This window comes from Lynx rufus, unplaced genomic scaffold (assembly GCF_022079265.1).
Source record: "Lynx rufus isolate CCGP_SWC_20201006 ecotype Redwood Valley unplaced genomic scaffold, mLynRuf1.p SCAF_12, whole genome shotgun sequence".
Lineage (NCBI taxonomy): Eukaryota > Metazoa > Chordata > Mammalia > Carnivora > Felidae > Lynx > Lynx rufus.
In genome coordinates, this window is record NW_025814826.1 from 59,595,097 (window position 1) to 59,614,423 (window position 19,327).

The 19,327-nt window shown below is 46.6% G+C and overlaps 1 protein-coding gene across 1 annotated transcript in view; it reads right to left on the minus strand.

The window, feature by feature from the left end:
- The window catches only part of DNAAF11 (dynein axonemal assembly factor 11), a 77,865-nt gene extending 59,554 nt beyond the window's left edge, over positions 1-18,311 (minus strand). The window contains exons 1-3 of the mRNA XM_047073818.1: positions 18,302-18,311; positions 9,171-9,338; positions 4,531-4,608 (exon numbers count right to left, since the gene is read on the minus strand). Coding sequence (XP_046929774.1) covers positions 4,531-4,608; positions 9,171-9,338; positions 18,302-18,311 — 256 coding nt within the window. The remainder of the gene's footprint in view (positions 1-4,530; positions 4,609-9,170; positions 9,339-18,301) is intronic.
- Positions 18,312-19,327: the final 1,016 nt, after the last annotated feature.

Here is a 19,327-nt window from a genome sequence, read left to right on the forward strand (position 1 = left end):
TACTTTAAAAAACAGTTTGGCAGCTCCTTAAAAAGTTAAATGGAGAGCTACCACATGCTTCAGCAGTTCCCTAGGTATGTACTAAATTAAGTTAAAACATATGTTTATGGGGCTCCTGGGTGGCTCAGTCAGTTAAGTGGCTGATTTCAGCTCAAGTCATGAACTCACAGCTCGTGAGCTCGAGCCCCGCATCGGGCTCTGTGCTGACAGCTCAGAGCCTGGAGCCTGCTTTGGATTCTCTGTCTCCTTCTCTCTCTGCCCCTCTCCCGCTTCCCCTCTCTCTGTCTCTCTCTCTGTCTCTCTCCGTCTCTCTCTCAAAAGTAAATAAGCATTTAAAAAAAAAAAACACGTTCATGCAAGAGCTTATACGTTAATGTTCATAGCAACTTTATTTATAACCAAAAAGTGGAAAAACCCAAACATCCATCAACTAATAAATGGGCAAAGTGTTGTGTATCCATACAATGGAATGTCACTCGGCCACAAAAATGAATGAGGTACTGATACCTGCCACATGTGGATAAACCCTGAAAACATGCTACAGACACAAAGGACCACATATTGTGCAATACCATTTACATTAAGTGTTCAGAGAGGGGAAATTTGTGGGGACAAACAGATCAGGGGCTAGGTAGGGCATGGAGGAAATGAGGAATGAATGGCAGTGGATACAGGTTTTCATATGGGGTGAAGGAATGTTCTGGAATTGGATAGTGATAATGGGTGTACAACCTTGTAACTATACTAAAAACCCTTGAGGGGCGCCTGGGTGGCGCAGTCGGTTAAGCGTCCGACTTCAGCCAGGTCACGATCTCGCGGTCCGTGAGTTCGAGCCCCGCGTCAGGCTCTGGGCTGATGGCTCGGAGCCTGGAACCTGTTTCCGATTCTGTGTCTCCCTCTCTCTCTGCCCCTCCCCCGTTCATGCTCTGTCTCTCTCTGTCCCAAAAATAAATAAACGTTGAAAAAAAAATTAAAAAAAAAAAAAAAAACCTTGAATTGTATAATAGAAAAAAAGTGAGTTTTATGGCATGTGAATTATACAGCAATTAAAAATAAATGCTTCAAATATTTCAACTAAGAGACATCCTGAGAAAAAAATGCGATTTTCCAAATTCATCTTATTTTATTTTATTTTTCATTGAGGTATAATTAACACACAGCATTATACTCGTTTCAGGTGTGCAACACAGGGATTCAATACTTGTATATATTGTGAAACGATCAGTCTACTTAGCATCCGTCACCTTACACAATTACAGAAGTTTGTTCTTTGTGATGAGAACTTTTAAGATCTACTTTCTTAGAAATTTTCAAATATGCAGTACAGCATTATTAATTACAGTCGTCATATGGTGCATTACATGCTCATGATTTATTTATTTTATAGTTTTTTAAATATAATTTATTGTCAAGTTAGTTAACACACAGTGTATCCAGTGTGCTCTTGGCTTCAGGGGTAGATTCTCATGATTCATCACTTACATACAATACCCAGGGCTCATCCCAACAAGTGCCCTCCTCAATGCCCATCACCCATTTTCCCCTCTTCCCTGACCACCCCCCCCCCAGCAACCCTTAGTTTGTTCTCTGTATTTAAGGGTCTCTTATGGTTTGCCTCCCTGTTTGAAACTATTTTTTTCCCTTCCCTTCTCCCTTGGTCTTCTGTTAAGTTTCTCAAATTCCACATATGAGTAAAAACATATGATATCTGTCTTTCTCTGACTGACTTTCTTCTCAAGTGCACATGGAATATTCTCCAAGACAGATCACATACTGGGTCACAAAACAGCCCTCAATAAATCTAAAAGGAATGAGATCATACCATGCATATTTTTAGATCACAATGCTATGAAACTTGAAATCAACCATAAGAAAAAATTTGTAAAGCCTCCCAATGCATGGAGGTTAAAGAACATCCTATAAAGAATGTATGAGTCAACAAGGCAATTGAAGGAGAAATTTAAAAATATATGGAAGCAAATGACAATGAAAACACGACAGTCCAAACCCTTTGGGATACAGCAAAGGCAGTCCTAAGAGGAAAATACATTGCAGTCCAGGCCTACCTCAAGAAACAAGAAAAATCCCAAACACAGAACCTAACCTCACACCTAAAGGAACCAGAAGCGGAGCAGCAATGAAAGCACAAAGCCAGCAGAAGAGAAATAATAAAGATTAGAGCAGAATTAAACAACGCAGAATCCAAATTAAAAAAAAAACAACAGTAGAACAGATCAATGAATCTAAGAGCTGGTTCTTTGAAAGAATAAACAAAATTGATAAACGCCAAGCCAGACTTCTCAAAAAGAAAGGAGGGAGGACTCAAATAGATAAGATCACAAACGGAAGAGGAGGGATCACAACCAACACCACAGAAGTACAATTATTTAGAGAATACTATGAAAAATTATATGCCAAAATACTGCACAACTTGCACGAAATGGACAAATTCCTGGACACCCACACACTACCAAAACTCAAATGGGAAGAAATAGAAAATTTGAACAGACCCATAACCAGGGAAAAAATGGAATCCGTTATCAAAAATCTCCCAAAAAATAAGAGTCCAGGACCAGATGGCTTCCCAGGGGAACTCTACCAGACATTTAAAGCAGAGATAATACCTATCCTTCTCAAGCTGTTCCACAAATAGACACGGAAGGAAAGCTTCTGGACTCATTCTATGAAGCCGGCATGACCTCGATTCCTAAACCAGGCAGACCCCACTAAAAAGGAGAATTATTTTATAGTTTTAAGGTGTGTACCTCTTGGCTCCCTTCCTCTCTTTTGCCTGCTCTGCCCACCCCCACCCCTGACAACCACCGAATCTTCTGTTCTGTGTATCTCTGAGCTTGGTGTCTTGTTTTGTTTTATTATTCAGATTTCACATATAAGGAAGATCATACGGTATTTGTCTTTGGCTGACTTATTTCACTTAGCATAATGGCTTCGATGTCCGTCCACGTTGTCATAAATGGCAAGATTCCACTCTTTTTTATGGCTAAATAATATTCCATTGTGTACATGTGTACATCATTTTATTTATCCAAAAAAATATCCTTCTATATGATAAATTTGAGATGTACTAGAGATATTCAATGTGAAAATACAATCATTAAAACTAGAACTTAATGTAGAATGTATTTATATTCAGAAACTGTAAAGGAAAAGTGAAAAGTTGAGTATATTAAAATGTAATACTTCTGAATGATGCTAGCATCATAAATGGAACAAAGGAAAAGTAGTAGACTCAAGAGAAAATATTTATAGCATATATAACAAAACATTAATATCTGGAATGTATAAGAGAAACTAAAAAAGATAAACCAAAATAAAAATAACCAATAAATGTAAAGTAGAGATAAGAAATGCAAATACTCTATAAAAATCTGAAGGATTATATGGACACTCAATACTAATAAGGGAGATGTAAATAATTTAAATAAATATTTGATAACAATGCCTTTGTTTGTTTTTTTTTTAAAAAAAAGATTGCTTATTGGGGCGCCTGGGTGGCTCAGTTAAGTGTCCAACTCTTGGTTTCAGCTCAGGTCATGATCTCACAGTTGGTGAGTTTGAGCCCCACATCGGGCTCTGTGCTGAAAACCTAGAGCCTGCTTGGGATTTCTCTCTCCCTCTCTCTCTCCCCTTCCCTGGCTTGCTCTCTCTCTCTCTCTCTCTCTCTCTTAAAAAAAATAAATATTAAAAAATTGCTTATTAAAATTATTAGTGAGGTTGTGTAAAAATGGGTACTCACAGTACTATCAGTACAAAAGTAAATTGATATAACCTTTTTGGGGAATAATTTGGCAATTCTTATCAAAATGTGCGTATTTAAACCTAGGAATTCCATTTCTGTGTGTTTATCCTATAAACACATGCACACAGAGCCAACTGTGAAGAATCCTCATTGCAGCCATGCCTATTATGCAAAATGCTGGAAACCACCCAAATGCCCATCTGCAGAAAAATCGTTAGATAAATCAGTCCACCATCATTCTGGTAGAAAGCCCCCGTGGTTCCTGGATGTGAAAGAACAAGGTAATTTCACGAAGAAATCGATTCTCAAAACAATACTCATAGTATGGTCCCATTGATAAAAAGCAAATGAAACAAAACTAGCTTGTATTCAACCAAGGTTTTTTTTTTATATAAATGTTTACTTATTTATTGAGAGAGACAGAGAGAGAGAGAATCAGAGAGAGAGAGAGAATCCGAAGTAGACTCCACCCTCAGTGTGGAGCCCGATGCGGGGCTTGATCTCATGACCGTGAAATCATGATCAACCAAGGGTTAATTTTAACACCACTATCTCTGTGAGGGAAGCTGGGTTAGGAAGGCATGAAGTGGACTTCCATTTTCGAATTCATAGATCTATTATTATTTGAATTTTCACCAATAATTAATAAACGTAAGACTTCGGTAAAATGTTAATTTGAAAAGTACACCTATTGTTCAAGCAGTACGGTTTAAATCTAGATGCAAATCTCAATTTTAATTCATAATAAAATGTAAGAAGAAAATTCTTACCTTCCAAATTTTCAATTTTTTCAATGTTGTTTAAAGCTAAGTTCAAATATTCAAGTTTCTTGAGTTTGCTAACATTTTCTGAAAGATACAAATAATGTAATCAATTAACCTTCAAGATAAACGCTATTGTTACACAATCTACTGTGAAAATGATAAAGGGAATCTAAGCATTATTATGGTTATGAAAACCGTGTTGCTTTTTCGTGTCTGTACTTGGACATGAGAGATTGTTGGTTGCCCAAAGAAACACCCATGTCTTTCTCCATAGCTCCTAATAGAACCCACTTCTGCTCTTGTCCCCAGCCAGCTCTAACTCCAGAGGCTGGCTTCACCAAGCTGGGCCAGTGCATAGCAACAGCATGTCCCTTGTTAATGACAATTCAGGAACTAGGCTTAAACCAACCAGCCTCCGGCAATCTCCTGGCAACGTGTGATGCAGGAGAAGACATGCAAATCAAGGTCTCCCGGTCAGATAAGAGGGAAAGGTCTGTGTTCCATGCTTGGGGATGGTCTTTTCCTTTTTCCTGCTGGATGTTATTAGGGAAGAAAGTGATACCCTTACAGATACTCACAGTCCTCTTACAGCCACGAGGAAACCAGCAGCAGGATGGAGCCCATACTGTGGTTGGGGAGCAGAAAGAAGGCATCACCAAACCCTGGAGACTGTCCTATCTCTGGGCTTACAGGTGGGTAAGATATGTGATTTCCTTACTGGTAAGCCGCAATGAAGCTGGGGTTTCCTTCACTTGAAATCAAACTTACCCTGATACATACAGGATTATTGTTTTTAACAAACACAAAAGCTCTTAGAGGCAAAATGATAAGCATAAATAAGTCAGAGAATTTCTGTAGGACGGGGACACTTAAAAATGCTAATAATACTGGGGCGCCTGGGTGGCTCATTTGGCTCATAAGCTTCCAACCTCGGCTCAAATCATGATCTCGCGGTTCACGAGTTCGAGTCCCATGTCAATCCGTGCGTCAGGCTCTGCACTGAGAGCTTCAGATCCTGTGTCTCCCTCTGTCTCTGCCCCTCCCTCGCTTGTGCTCTCTCTCTCAAAGATAAATAAACATTTTTTTAAAAACTGCTAATAATACCATAGCTAACATCATTGAGAGCTTATTATATGCCATGTATATTTCTAAGCATTTTGCATATATGATATCATTTAATCCTCTTAACAACCCTGTGAGGTAAAAATTACTGTTGTCCCCTTTTCCAAATAGGAATACGAAGGTGCAGAGAATTAATCACTTGTGCAAGGTTCAGTGACAAAGCCAGGAAATCTTGACTCCTGAGTATGTATCATGACACCACACCCTAAAAGCACAGTCCTTTCTAAGAGGACACGAATGTAGGAAACCCTGCTAAGGAATGTGGATTTGGGAATTCCTCACTTCAATAAGGCTCCTTCTGCCCATTTTCCATGGAGATTAGGAAGATCAAATATGATAAATTTATAGTTATCATCACCTTTATCATTGTTACATTTCATTTAAAATTTAGAAAATGCCACCTACGTGTTCCCCGTAGACCTAAGAGTAACACTTTATCTCTCTAAGCCTCAGTGTACTCATTTTTTTAAAACGAGGATCTGGGAATAAATTACTAGAGTTTCTCTTAGCAATTAGATGATTGTAAGTAATACTGATGTTTCCAGGAGGTTCTCTAGGCAACACTGGAGCATTCAACAGTCAACAGATTTGTGAAGCTCTGTGTGCAAACAGAGTGTCTAGTCTGCACCCTAAACAAAAATACCTGAAGTTATTACTGTTAAAACTACCAGCCGACAACAAAATACTTGTTCCTTCCCCACATTTGTTACATGTATAACCTTCTAAATGTGAAAAGGGTCTTCTGATAAGGAAAAAAAAAAAAAGGAAGATTTCTTAAACTATCTCTCAAGAATAACGGGCTGAAAAAAAAAGGAAAACGGGCTAAGGAGGGGAGCCTGGGTGGCTCCGTCGGTTAGGCGCCCCAACTCTTGATTTTGGCTCAGGTCGTGATCTCAGAGTTCGTGAGGTTGAGCCCCAAGTCGGGCTCCGCACTCTCAGCACAGAATCCTGCTTGGGAGTCTCTCTCTCTCCCTCTCTCTCTGCCCCTCCCTCCCTGTCAAAATAAATAAATAAACTTCAAAAATTAAAAAAAATGTAAAAAAAAAGAACAGGTTAAATTGGTCAGGGGGAGAAAAGGCTCTGCAGATAATAACGCACAGCACTCTTGGCAAGCGGGAACGGAGGCAGCCAAACCGTGGTTCTAGCCCAAACCATCCTGGAAACAGTTCTCACCCATGGCCATTACCAGACCCACAGACTTGCCCTGGACCAAAGCCACCCCCCAGTGCAATCAGCTCTGCTCTCAGGTAGGCCTCAGGCTCACTGGGGAGCCGTTGCAAATGCAGATTTGGGGGGCCCCCCAGCAGGTTAAGTCAGGAGGTCTGGGAGGGGGCTGGAGCCCCAGGCTAACAAGACCAGGGGGGTCCTGGGCTCACCCTGGGACCAGCACTAAGCACAGCCCCCCAAGGGAGCCCATGTGCACCCCACAATGAGGAACAGAGCTTCAGGAGAGGCAACCGTTTTTTTTTTTGCAAGCTCCTACCTCGAGGGCACAAGAGCCAGTCTGAGTCCCGGAGAAACACTTTTGCTTGCTAATAAAGTGCCTAAGTGCCTATGGGTGGAGTAGCACTGAAAAATCCCATTATTAGGATTTAAAAGAGTGTTTAATTCAAGAATACTTTGGAAGCAGAAATGTAAGCTTTCTCACAGCTCTGAAAAGGCCTGAAATACTATGCCGCTAATTAGTAATTGTGATGGACCCAGCTGTGGAGATTGAAATTTCGGGAACTCTTTTAGATCTCTACAATTAGGACGGCTCCTTAATGCCCCCCACCCCCACCCCGCAGAAAAGCTGGTGGTTTTCTCTAACAGCCTTTTTAATTGAACAGTGTGCCAGAGTTTCTAATCTCTGGTGAAGTGAAAGATGCCAAAAATAATGATCTGAAGAAAGATAAAGAATGTTAACAAATCTTCAAAAAATAATGCAGATTCCAGGCTTTTTTTTTTTTTTTTTGCAACCCACCAGGGTTTCTCAGCCTCAGCAGCACTAACACTGTGGGGTCAGCCCGGGCACCACAGGACAGTTAGCGGTGTCCCGGGGTCACGGTACAGGACATGCGGCGGCACCCCCTCCCCGCCCCCCCCACGCCTGTGGCAACCAAAACCGTCCCGGGCGTCGTCAAACACCCCTGTCGAGAACCACACCGGGGCAAGTTCGAATGACCTTGCAGGCTGACCTCTGGTGCCAGTGCCAGAGCCACGACTCTTAGGTGACCCTTATGTCCGTCCCTTTTCCCCCGCCTCTGCCCCACCCCCACGTGGCCAGCCTGGGTGGATGACAACATTAACAGCAGTGGCAGCAGACAGCATCCGGGCGATCGCGGAGCTCAAGAAGTAACTGTGTTGTTTCACGCAGTCCCGGGTGTAGACACGGCAAGACTAAGTTAACAGACTCACCTGATTTCACACAGGTTTTTTTTTCCCCCTTTTCCTTTTTGAGAGAGAGAGCATGAGCAGGGGAGGGACAGTCTGTGCTGTCTGTGCTGACAGCAGTGAGCCCAACGCGGGGCTCGAACTCACGAGCCCTGAGATCACGACCTGAGCTGAAGTCGGGCGCTCGACCGACTGAGCCACCCGGGTGTCCCCTTCACAGTTTCTAGGTGGCCGAGGCAGGGATCAAGCCCATCAGGGCCTGCGCTCTCCTGAGTGTGGGAACACTCCTGTTTCCACCTAGCAGGTCCCCCTTCTCCCTGCCCCTTAACTCATTCTTTCCCTGGGGACCGTGAGGAGGGCCCACCCATCCGATGGATGAACTGGGAGAAGGAGCCGGGCAATGCCCGGTCCCCCTCTGTCCTGGCTTCTGGGCTCCCCCCACCAGCAGAGAGGACGCGCTCCTGTCCCCCTACTGCCACACGCAGGGGTCCTGCCAGCCTCTGGTTGCCCAGCCTGCATGTGACCGGGTGGACACATTTAAACCTGAGGGCGGTTTTAGGAAGCCCCCGTGGCCGCGAGTCTGGGCCACCTTCTCCAAAAGGTTTTGTCAGTTACGATGCTGACATTCTGATCCGTCTCCCCGTCACTTCATTCCTAACTGGAGCAGTAAACAGGGGTGTGGGTGTGGAACCCTCTCGAGACCCAATACGGAGCACACGGCCTCGCCCAGACACGAGCTCTGTAACCGCGGCAGAACGAGCCACCACAGGGAATCTGACGAGGGTTTACTCAACTCCCACGCAACCCTTTCTGTTCCACGGAGCGGTGTGAAACCAGGACAAATGCTTGGATTCTATTTTCCTTCTTTCAAACTTTTACCAAACCCTGGCTACAAACGGGCAGGTCGACAAACATGCCTGAACATCGCAACTCCTCGATGGCGTCCCTGGAGAGCCTCAGGCAAGGGGACTGAGCAGCGTGGGAACTCAGAGAAAGGTCCAGGCAGGCTCCCGAGAGCCGGCCGTGTCTGTTTGCCCGGATGGTTCTTTGTCACCCGTGTCGTCTTCTTCTAAGAATCACCCTGCAACTTCCCCAGGTTTCCCCACTCAAAACGTCAAAGAAACCATGAGAACAAAATCCTGAACACTTACCAATTTTTCCAATGAGATTATTTTGAAGATAGAGGATTTTTAAGTCCCGGCACCATTTGTCAATATGCTCTAGTCTTTCTATTTCTTGCTGATGCAAGGAGAGCTCCTCCAGGGAAAAAATGACACAGTCATTGTGCTCGGAGTTCCGTCTAATAAGATCTTCTGTGACTGAAAGAAAATTTGTTATGTGTTACGTCTCCGTCCCTATGTTCATCATCAGGTTATGACATGACGAATGCGTTGGATTTTCTTCCCAGTTAAATGTCAATCCCCCAGGCCCGAGTGATTTTCAAAGGGGAAGAGAACAGACAAGTGTTGCCTTGTCTGGCGACACCATGGTGAGTCAGAGAGATTTTGCCTTTTTTGCACAAGGTCTACCTACATTTTGCTCTAGGGATGGAGACAGAGTTGGTGGGTAATGACCATGAGAGTGTTGCTATGGCGTATGTTGACATGACATCCTGTGGTGCGATCATGCCAAACTGGACGAGACCCGCTAAGGAGACCACGACAGGGCAACTTGCGACTAAGTGGCACAGTCTGGCCACCAGGGGGCCAAAAGCGTGTAAGCAGCTCCCAGCGTTCAGTAAGGAAAGGTCTGTCCATTCAACTGACATTGATTAATTGAACTCGAGCTGGAGAGGGAGAAGGAGCACGCTAGATTTTGCACTGCAATCTTGTAGAGCAGCTACCCTGAGCTCTGTTTCCAGGAGGAATGAAAGGAGCCGCTCACGGGAAGGGGGGTAGTAAGAGTCCCTGCCCCTCTGACCAGAGTGCTATGCGGCACGGGGCGGGGGGGGAGGGGGGTGGCCTGCCACGGGGGCACCGAGGGAATGGGGACAATTCTCTGGTCCACGGTTGGAGCCAAGAGCAAGACGGGGATCCCCTTCCTAAGACACACCCAAGTTAAAGACGTGATGACAACGGAGACACCCTATGTTTTCCAGCGCTATTAAAAAGATCATTAATCCATGTTAATGTCCCGCCTTTTAGGTGGACAGTGGAATGCTACATGTCCAGCCCAAGAGACAACAAAGATTCATTTGTTGCCACCTACAAGTGCCAGGCACTGTCCTAGGTGCTTTGCATGTATTAACATACGAGTACGTATAGGGGGCATTTGAGGAATTGAGGCACAGAGAGGTTCAATAACTTGCCCAGGGTCTTGGACCTCTACAGGCTCCTCTAGCAGAGACAGAGTTCTTCACAGCACCCTCGGCTGCCAACGTCCATGCCACACTCTTAAAGGTGGACTTGCCCTTTTGTTAAAAAAAAAAAAAAGGAGTGGGGGAGGGGGTGCCTGGGTGGCTCAGTCGGTTCAGCGTCCAACTTCAGCTCAGGTCATGATCTCACGGTTCGTCAAGCTCCCCACCAGGCTCTGTGCTGACAGCTCGGAGCCTGGAGCCTGCTTCAGATTCTGTGTCTCCCTCTCTCTCTGCCCCTCCCATGCTCATGCTCTGTCTCTCTCTCTCTCTCTCAATAATAGATAAATGTCGAAAAAAAAAAAAAAACAACAGTGAAAACAGCTACGAACTCGATCATCTGTGTGCAGGAGGCTGAACCCCTGCTATTTCTGGTGGTAGGAGATGGGGTTGCTTGCAAAGACAGCTCTTTGGAAGTCAGGGGAAACGTGAAGGTCTGGAGATTAAAACACCATGCACGGGGCACGTCCTGCTGTTCTACGTTTTGGCTCAACTAGCAGGCAGAGGTGGCTAACAGACCCCCAGCCGGGTCCCAGGGAGAAGCGGGCCCAAATGGCAGGCAAAGGGGCTAACAGGGCGTTCTGGCCAGTCCTGGCCCCCCGGGGTCCCTACCGCCTGCTGCACTCTGCTGTCTCCGGATGCCACGGCTAGTACGCAAACCAGCGTAAACAGAAAACAGCTTTCTGGAAACCAAACCTCTAACAGAAGGGCATGAAAACTAGTCTCCACACATCCCACTCCCAAAGTTGGCTCTAATAGCTTCGGTCAACTGATAGTGGATGCACAGGTACAGCAAGTTGAGGACACAGCAAAGCTGTTGCGTGAAGTCAAATGTATTACCTGCCTCTGTAATTATCTGTAAGAATTGTCTTAGCAACGATGCAACAGGGATGAAGGGGTTGGGACGGCACAACCAATGTTATTTCAGTGAATTCAGTGAAATGTGGGAATTATTCGCTACTACGGATAAGACCCTCAATGACCAAGAGGGTATGTGTAACCTTAACTACACCAATCCATGGAGCAGGGGGCCGGGTTTTTGGAGGCCTTGCCGCCATCAGACCTGGAGTCCACGGGGCCAGGAGGATGTGCCCATCCGGAGCCCATGCCCTTCCGTCTAGAACATGTCCCAGGTGGAGGAACAACAGAATTCTCTGCCCAAGGGGCCCCAGGCCTGCCTCCAAGCTCGACAGTGGCCACTTCCCCAGGTCCATCCCAGACCACACCATCAGGTATGCATCCCAAAGTGTCCAAGGAGCAGCTGTTTGCTGAGATGTGGACGGATATGCAGGCTGAGTATCCACCTTCATACGTGGGCTTGAGGGGCCAGGATAGGGCCAGAGATGGGAAGAGAAGGGAGGGATGGCCGGGGAGCCAGCTCTCCCCAGCCCTGCCCCCCCAGCTCTGGCACAGATCCCAAGGGGTTTGAGAAACGTATTAAATGTAGCCTTCTGGGTCGTTATAAAGGTCTCCTTGTCAAGGGTGGAAAATGCATTTTATGCGGCAGTTTGATTATAACTTGATACATGGGCCTTGTTATAGTCTTTCCCTGGGTCCCCAGTTGCCCCTGAAGGCTTAGTGGGTTATTCATATTGAAGATATAAACCCAACTTGAATCCCACAGAAGCCGTCATCGGTAAGTACGGTTAAGTCGAATGTGTTCAGGGGAATTCTGAAAACACCTTGTTAAGCATCACCGTCTCTGGCCTGCAAAAGCTAACATCAGCATCTGCGCAGCCCCCCGGGGGCTTCCTGGGTCTCAGAAACACTAAAGGTATCTCAGGCCTCTCCAGCTCTACAGTCTTAAAGGCTTTTGCGATTTGTCCGACCCTAAAGGCCAGCAGCTTCCTCTACGGACACCAAATATCCTTCCTACATTCCCTGGCTACACCTTTCCTAAAATTCAGAAACCCTTTTCATTATGCTATTGCATGTGTGAATTTGATCACTTCCATGCGATTGCCAAACGCTCCCTTTCAGAGGCATGTAGATATTAGGAAGGAATTATGTTGATCCGTATCTCCTAGCCGCAACAATTAAGATGATAAAAGTCACTGTTAGTCAAAAGGAATGGGGGGAGAGGAAGCCCCGGCCCTTAGCATAATCACTAATTGGTGTGTGCATGCACACACAGGAGGGACCGAGAGTTGATCTGGCACCCCAGGGACGCCTGCCCAACAGCAACAATTACAGACAATTAGGACAGATGAAAAGAAAATGCAGAATCACAGAGGAAGGCAAGATCTCCCAGCGGCCTACTTCTGGGCTCTTCCATATTAAGCAAGCTGACGCGTGGCACACCGTTTTATGGCGCTCAGGAAACTGCTGTTACGCGGCACTGCCCGCCTGCAACGGCAGACGTCAGTGAGGAAACCAGCGTCCCCAGGAAGAAATGTGCAAGAGCGTCCACGCGGTGGATGGAGACAACAGTGTTCCGCGCCTTGCGACAGGAAAGCATTCTGCCGTTCTACTACGCACCGTGTAATTCAGACCAAACGTGCTCGAGCTCCCGGGAGCACGGTTCACCTTTGGGAAGCCCTACGCCGAATACGACAGCACTGCATTTACACGAAGTCATTCCAGGGATTTAAAACTGCTTTGGAAGTCTCAGTGGGTCGTCATAACGCTATTTCGAGAGAGATGGCGTGGGCGATGCCCACCACACAGTGGAGGGAGAACATTCCCGGGTAGCGGATGAGAAACAGTGTGCTTTCACGTCCTGATTTTGGAAAAATTCGCAGAGCAAAACGCAGGACTTGAATGGATTCTGGGAAGTGTCTCGCCCACGGGGGGGTGCTAACCAAGATATGGCTGGAGCCGTCGTGGCGGGTAAAACCACTGACAGCGTAACCACGGATTCGTACTTCTCTCACTAGCAGAATGCTGCTAAGGATTCCGAGGGTTTAACCGAAACTCACCGGCCAGCCCAGGCTTCTTTTCGGTTCCTTACAATGACCGACCGGGTTCTCAACAACTCCAGGGAGGGCAATAAAATGACTTTGTGGGGTGGGGACGGGGCAAAGGGCAGAAGGAGAAGGTTTCTGGAGTCCCGGAAGTTGTCAGGCTGCCGTTTCTACCAAGATTTTTCAGTGGCTTGAGCAAAGTTCTAGAAGCTTCCAAAGCCGCCAACTTAGTGTTCATTCCTTCAGGCTTTATATCGTGTTTTGTGAACAGCCCTCGATTCCTCACTAGGTTAGAATAAAGTCAATAATCTGTGTTCCTAGCAGGTTTTGCAGAATGTTTAAACATCTCGGAAGACGCAGCAGATACATTTATGACTTAACAAGAGACGAAGGGGTCACAAACAGGAGAAGGTCACCTCTTGTAGCATCTAAACTGTTCTTTCTTGTATGGTTTCCAATGGACACTTTTCAAAACAGGATTGCTCATTTGCTCTGCCTTTTTTTACTGACTCGAGGTCATCATAACGTGCAACGCTAGCCACACAAGACCTAATGCAACGATACCCTCTAGTGTCTATTCACACGGAGAGTGCTAGTAAAGACCATGGTGAAGTGCCATGGGGCAGTGACAGAAGTGTACAGAGGGAACAGGGAGGACAGAGAAAGGGGGGATCAGGGCTACTGAGTGACAGTCAAAACAGGCATCATGGAGAAGAAGCCTGAGCTGAGTGTTGAAACGTGAGTAGGTATTTGCAGGATAAACAGATGAGGAAGGGCGCTCCGGCTACAACGGACACTATGTTGCACTTCCCAGATCCCTCCTTCCAAACTGAAGGATCAGTTCCTCCAGCTGCTGGGAGTGGTGCCAGCGGACTGCCCTCAGGCTGCCCACTTTCTTCATAAGTCACTCCGCTGAAATGACACCCCGACCAATGCCACGCCCCTTCCCAGGAAAGCCCATATCCAATGACTGGCTGATGAGGGGCCATAAGGGCCCAGCCCTCTCACCCAAGCTTGGGAAAATCAGAATGTCCATTTCCAGTTTAGATCTCCAAGTATCCGGGTGGGTTTGTGGGTAAGGCCTTTGTTAAAATGCATCATAGCCCAACGTCCTTCCCCGCCCAGTCTTGCCTCCTTCCCTACCCACTCCAGTAACGTTCCCGAGTGAACCTCCTACACACTAATCTGCATTGAAGAGTCTGCCTTCCAGCCAACCCAACCTGGAAGGGTTGATATCAGAAGTGGTACGTAAAGGCAGACGCTAGCCACGATGGGCCTCCGGAGTCAGAGTCGGCTGCCCGAGTGGCAATGAGGACACCATTACTGGTGGTAGGTGGGGCACAGATAGTGTTGGGCACAAGGCAGCTGGGGGACGTTCAACACTTGCACTACAGTGTCAACCCATTTGGAATACTATAACACAAGTGCCATAAAGCAGGTGGATTATAAACTAGAAACATTTATTTCTCACAGTTCTGGAGGCTGGAAGTCCAAGGTCACAGCACCAGCAGATCTAGTGTCTGGGGACATCCGGCTTCCCCACTGATGGTAATCTCACACAGTGGAAGGAGCAAGCCACGTCTCTGGGGCCTCTTTCATAAGGGCAGTAATCCCAATTATGAGGGCTCCCTGCTCATGACCCACCTCCTAATACCATCACATTGAGGATATGAATTTGGCGGGGGGGACACAAACATTCAACCTATAGCAAAGAGGATAGTCATGGAAGAGATCGCACCAGTAAGTGTGACGTGACACATTGGGCAATAGAGAAATACAGGGGGCACTATAACTCAAAGGACAGCTGTATTGGGTGGTTGCTGTTGTGGACACTGTTGGAAAGGAAAGGCTGGACATGATTCATCAGACAGTTAAAAAAAGCCAGAGTAGCACACTGGCAGCATATAAAGAGGTTTGCTTCCTAAAACCAGAGGGTAGAGAGGCCAGAGAACAAGGACCAGGACTATATCATAAGAGGAGCAGGAACTTCATGTTCCAGACATGATGGAGTCATAGGGACAGGAAAATCCAGGAAAAAAATATATGAAAACACACACACACACACACACACACACACACACACACACACACCAAACACTGAACATCAGGAAATCCAAAGGGAAGTCAGAAAGTGTCTTGAACAGACCAAAAAAATGGTGGGACGCCTGGGTGTCTTGGTCGGCTCAGGTCATGAACTCAGAGTTCGTGAGTTCAAGCCCTACATCGGGCTCTGTGCTAACAGCTCACAGCCTGGAACCTGTTTTAGATTCTATGTCTCCCTCTCCCTCTGTTCCTCTCCCACGTGCACTCTGTCTCTCTGTCTCTCTCACAAATAAATAAATATATTTTTTAAAAGGCATATCAAAATGTGTGTGATATGGCTAAAACATAAGTTGGGGAAAATTAACAGCACTAATGCCTATAGTAAGGAAGGAAAAAGGTCTCAAACATTAGCTTCCTCCTTAAGAAGCTAGAAAAAGAATAAATTGAACCCAAACTAAGCAGAAGAAAGGAAACAAAAAAGAAAAAAGATTAGACCAAAAATCAGTGAAATAGAAACAAAAACAATGGAAAAAGTCAATAAAAATACATAAAAAAATAAAATTGGTAAACATCTAGCCAGACTGATCAGTAAAGAGAGAGAAGACACCTGGGGCGCCTGGGTGGCGCAGTCGGTTAAGCGTCCGACTTCAGCCAGGTCACGATCTCGCGGTCCGTGAGTTCGAGCCCCGCGTCAGGCTCTGGGCTGATGGCTCAGAGCCTGGAGCCTGTTTCCGATTCTGTGTCTCCCTCTCTCTCTGCCCCTCCCCCGTTCATGCTCTGTCTCTCTCTGTCCCAAAAGTAAATAAACGTTGAAAAAAAAATTTAAAAAAAAAAAAAAAAAAAAAAGAGAGAGAAGACATAAATTTCCATTATTAGCAAGGAAAGCATGACGTTAGATTATACAGGATTAAAAGGCTAATAAGAGAGTAATCTAAATAACTATGCTAATAAATTCGAGAACTTATATTAAAAGGGAAAATTTCTTAAAAGACACAAACTACCAAAGCTCACGCAGCAAGACACAGATAAATCAAACAGCCCTGCATCGACCGCAGTAGTTGAATATGTAGTTCAAACCTTTCCACAAAGAAAACCATAGCACAGGCATCTTCACTGATGAATTCTACCAAACATTTAAGAAAAAATAATGCCCAGTGTACAAAAACACTTCTATAAAATGTACAAAAATTTAAGAGCTTAAGAAAATTTAAGAATGCTTGCTAAGATAATTCTACAAAGCCAGCATACCCTGAGCCCAAAACTAGACAAATACAAGGCCAAGGCTGACCACAAGAGATGCTTTTAAAGGCCTGGGTTAACTGATAGAAACTGGGATGACAGACTCCTAAAACAACGAAGGTCAGTAACAACACTTAACTTTAGAAGCTAGGTGGATAGATGTTCTAATGAGGGACAAGGTTGGAGTGGGGCCAGTGGTCTACATCCACGGAGGGCAATGGAGATGGTGAATAGAATATGACATTCCTAAGGCCAAAATAGATGCTCAGCCAACAAAGGTACTACTCAATCTGTGCAATCAAAAGACAGCAAGGATTGATGACCAGAAAACGAAGGACAGTTGCTTCAATAAAAATTCACAATTTCTTGCCAGTCTCCAGGCCTTAGTGAGTTTTGGGACCCGAAACGAGGGTTGCCAGATTTAGCGAATAAAAATACTGGGTGTCCTGTATTTTATTTGACAACATGTTGTCTAAAAGAGAGGCTGAGTCCCCAAGAATAGCTGGCAAGGATTCATCCAAATCCTTTCCAAAAGGCCTGCTGGCCATTTACTTGAGTGACAATACCCTGGGGAAAGGGGAATACCAAATCACTGGGACGCTTGGGGGCTCCAGGTCTGAGCTGCCATTAACATCTGGAAACAACAAAGCATTGCCTTACCACAGTGGGGACCTGTGGGGGCCAGGTAATAAATGGAATCATGCCCGCGACCAATTCATTACCACATGTTGAAGAGTATTTGGGTTGTTTCCATTTTTTAGCTACTATGAAAGCAGTTGCTATAAATAGTCACACACAGTCTGTGTGTGTACAAAGGTTTTTGTTTTCCTTTTGTAATAGCTAAGGATTACAGGGGTGGGAGACAAAGTTTTCGTTTAATTTTTACCAACGTTGGTCTAATTTTTTTGGTCTACTGTTTAGAAAGGAGTGTGAGAACAAATACCAACTGGTTTAGGATTGGGGCTTTTCCTATTCACAAATCACCCACCCCCTCCACCACCAGGCTGTCAGCTCTTGCACGGAAGAAACCTCATCATCAAGCACAGTCTCTTGATTTAAAAATATTCACTATGACACTTCCACCAGAAGTGAGCAATTAGGCTGAACTGTACAAAATTGTCATAAAGGAGAGGAGAGTCGAAGATGGTGTTCGCGGGCAAATAAAGATGTTAATCCCCTCACTTTGCACATTCTGCGGGTGTATTTTTAAACACTTAATAACACTTAGCCAAGTCGGTAAAACGGTTCTATTACTGCCTTCGTTTGGGAGTTGGGGCTTAGGCCCACATGGGTGAAGTCACTCGCTCTAGGTCTCAAGGCTGCCAGGTGGAGGAGGGGGCGCCGGCTTCGGTTCCCTCCACCCCCGGGTACGATGCCTAATCGAACAGTGTGGACGCTGCAGCCCTGAGACAGTGACTAGCCCGGGACCACCGGCGAGCAAGGAGGCGCTTGGGCCCCGAACCGGATGTGTCTGACGCCAAGCCCTGGACCTTCCACCACACCCTCTCACGAAGCCCCCGCCTTTCTCGCCCACCGCATTTTATGGACGAGGAACCCTGAGCCCCGCGGAGGCAAGGCTGCCCGCCGGGTCGGCGGAGGGGCTGGCCCAGCCGGACCTGAGGAGCGCAGGGTTGGGCCGGGGTGCGCGGGCGGGAAGGGGCGGCGGCGGCCCGGGTCCCCTGGGACGTGGGACGATGCCCGGAAGGGGGACCGTCGAGGGCGGCAGGGAGGAGGGGACGCTTACTCCGGCCCATGGCGCCTCTCGGGTTCGCGGGCCCGGGAAGAAGCTCGGACTCTGAGGACTCCGTACACGCTTCACAGTCACGCCTCCGCGCGTCCACAGCGGACCTCGGGAGCCATGGCAACGAGGACTCTACGGCGGCCGCACGGGGCCAGGCGCCGCCGCGTTTCCCGAGCTCGCGAGAAGCAGGGGGCAGAGACTCCTCGACGAGCGCTCACCCCTCCCCGCACCCTGTCCTCTTCCCCGTCCCCACCCCGCCTTCCCCGGACGGGTCCCCTTTCCCCAGATCGTCTGGACGGTCTAAGGAGAACCACGGACGCTCGCTTCCAGGTGGATCCGCCTCCCAGGCGTGCCTCCCAGCCCGCCCTCCACTTTCTCCTCTCTGGGGAGTTAACGCGCTCCGAAGCCAAGGGGGTCAGGATGGCGCCCCCACTGCCCTCGCCGGCGGGGCGGGCTTAAACTTCTCATCTGTAAGATGCGGGATAATAAATAACTTCAAGGGATCCTGGTGGAGGTTTTTAAAGAGATGATTTGAGTAAAGGAAAGACACGTTTTAAAAACAGCCTCCCTGTAAAGGGTAGTTGTCCTCGTTGGATTTCATCTCCTTAGTCACAGCCCAGCACCGATCTCCTCCTAACAGGTTTTCTAAAACCACCACCCTCAGCAACTTCCCCTACCCACCCACCACTTTGTGGCTGCCAAAAATAGAAAGTGCATCTCCTGGAATTCCCATTACTCCTCTCGCATTTCCCCAGACCCCTCCCCAAAGTGCCCAATTCGCTTTACCCAATTCTGGACTAGGAAGGACATCAGTAATTCATCCTCGGTTAGCTTCATATGTTCATATGTCAGCGCTTTAAGGGATGACAAAGTTGTTTGCTTGTTTATTACCACCTTCACTCATTTTGCCCCCCCCCCCCCGCCTCTGGCAACCAGAACTGATTTATTCTTTGTATCTCTGAGTTCATTTGTTTGTTTTTAGATTCTGCATATGAGTGAGATCCTAGAGTATTTGTCTTTCTCTGCCTG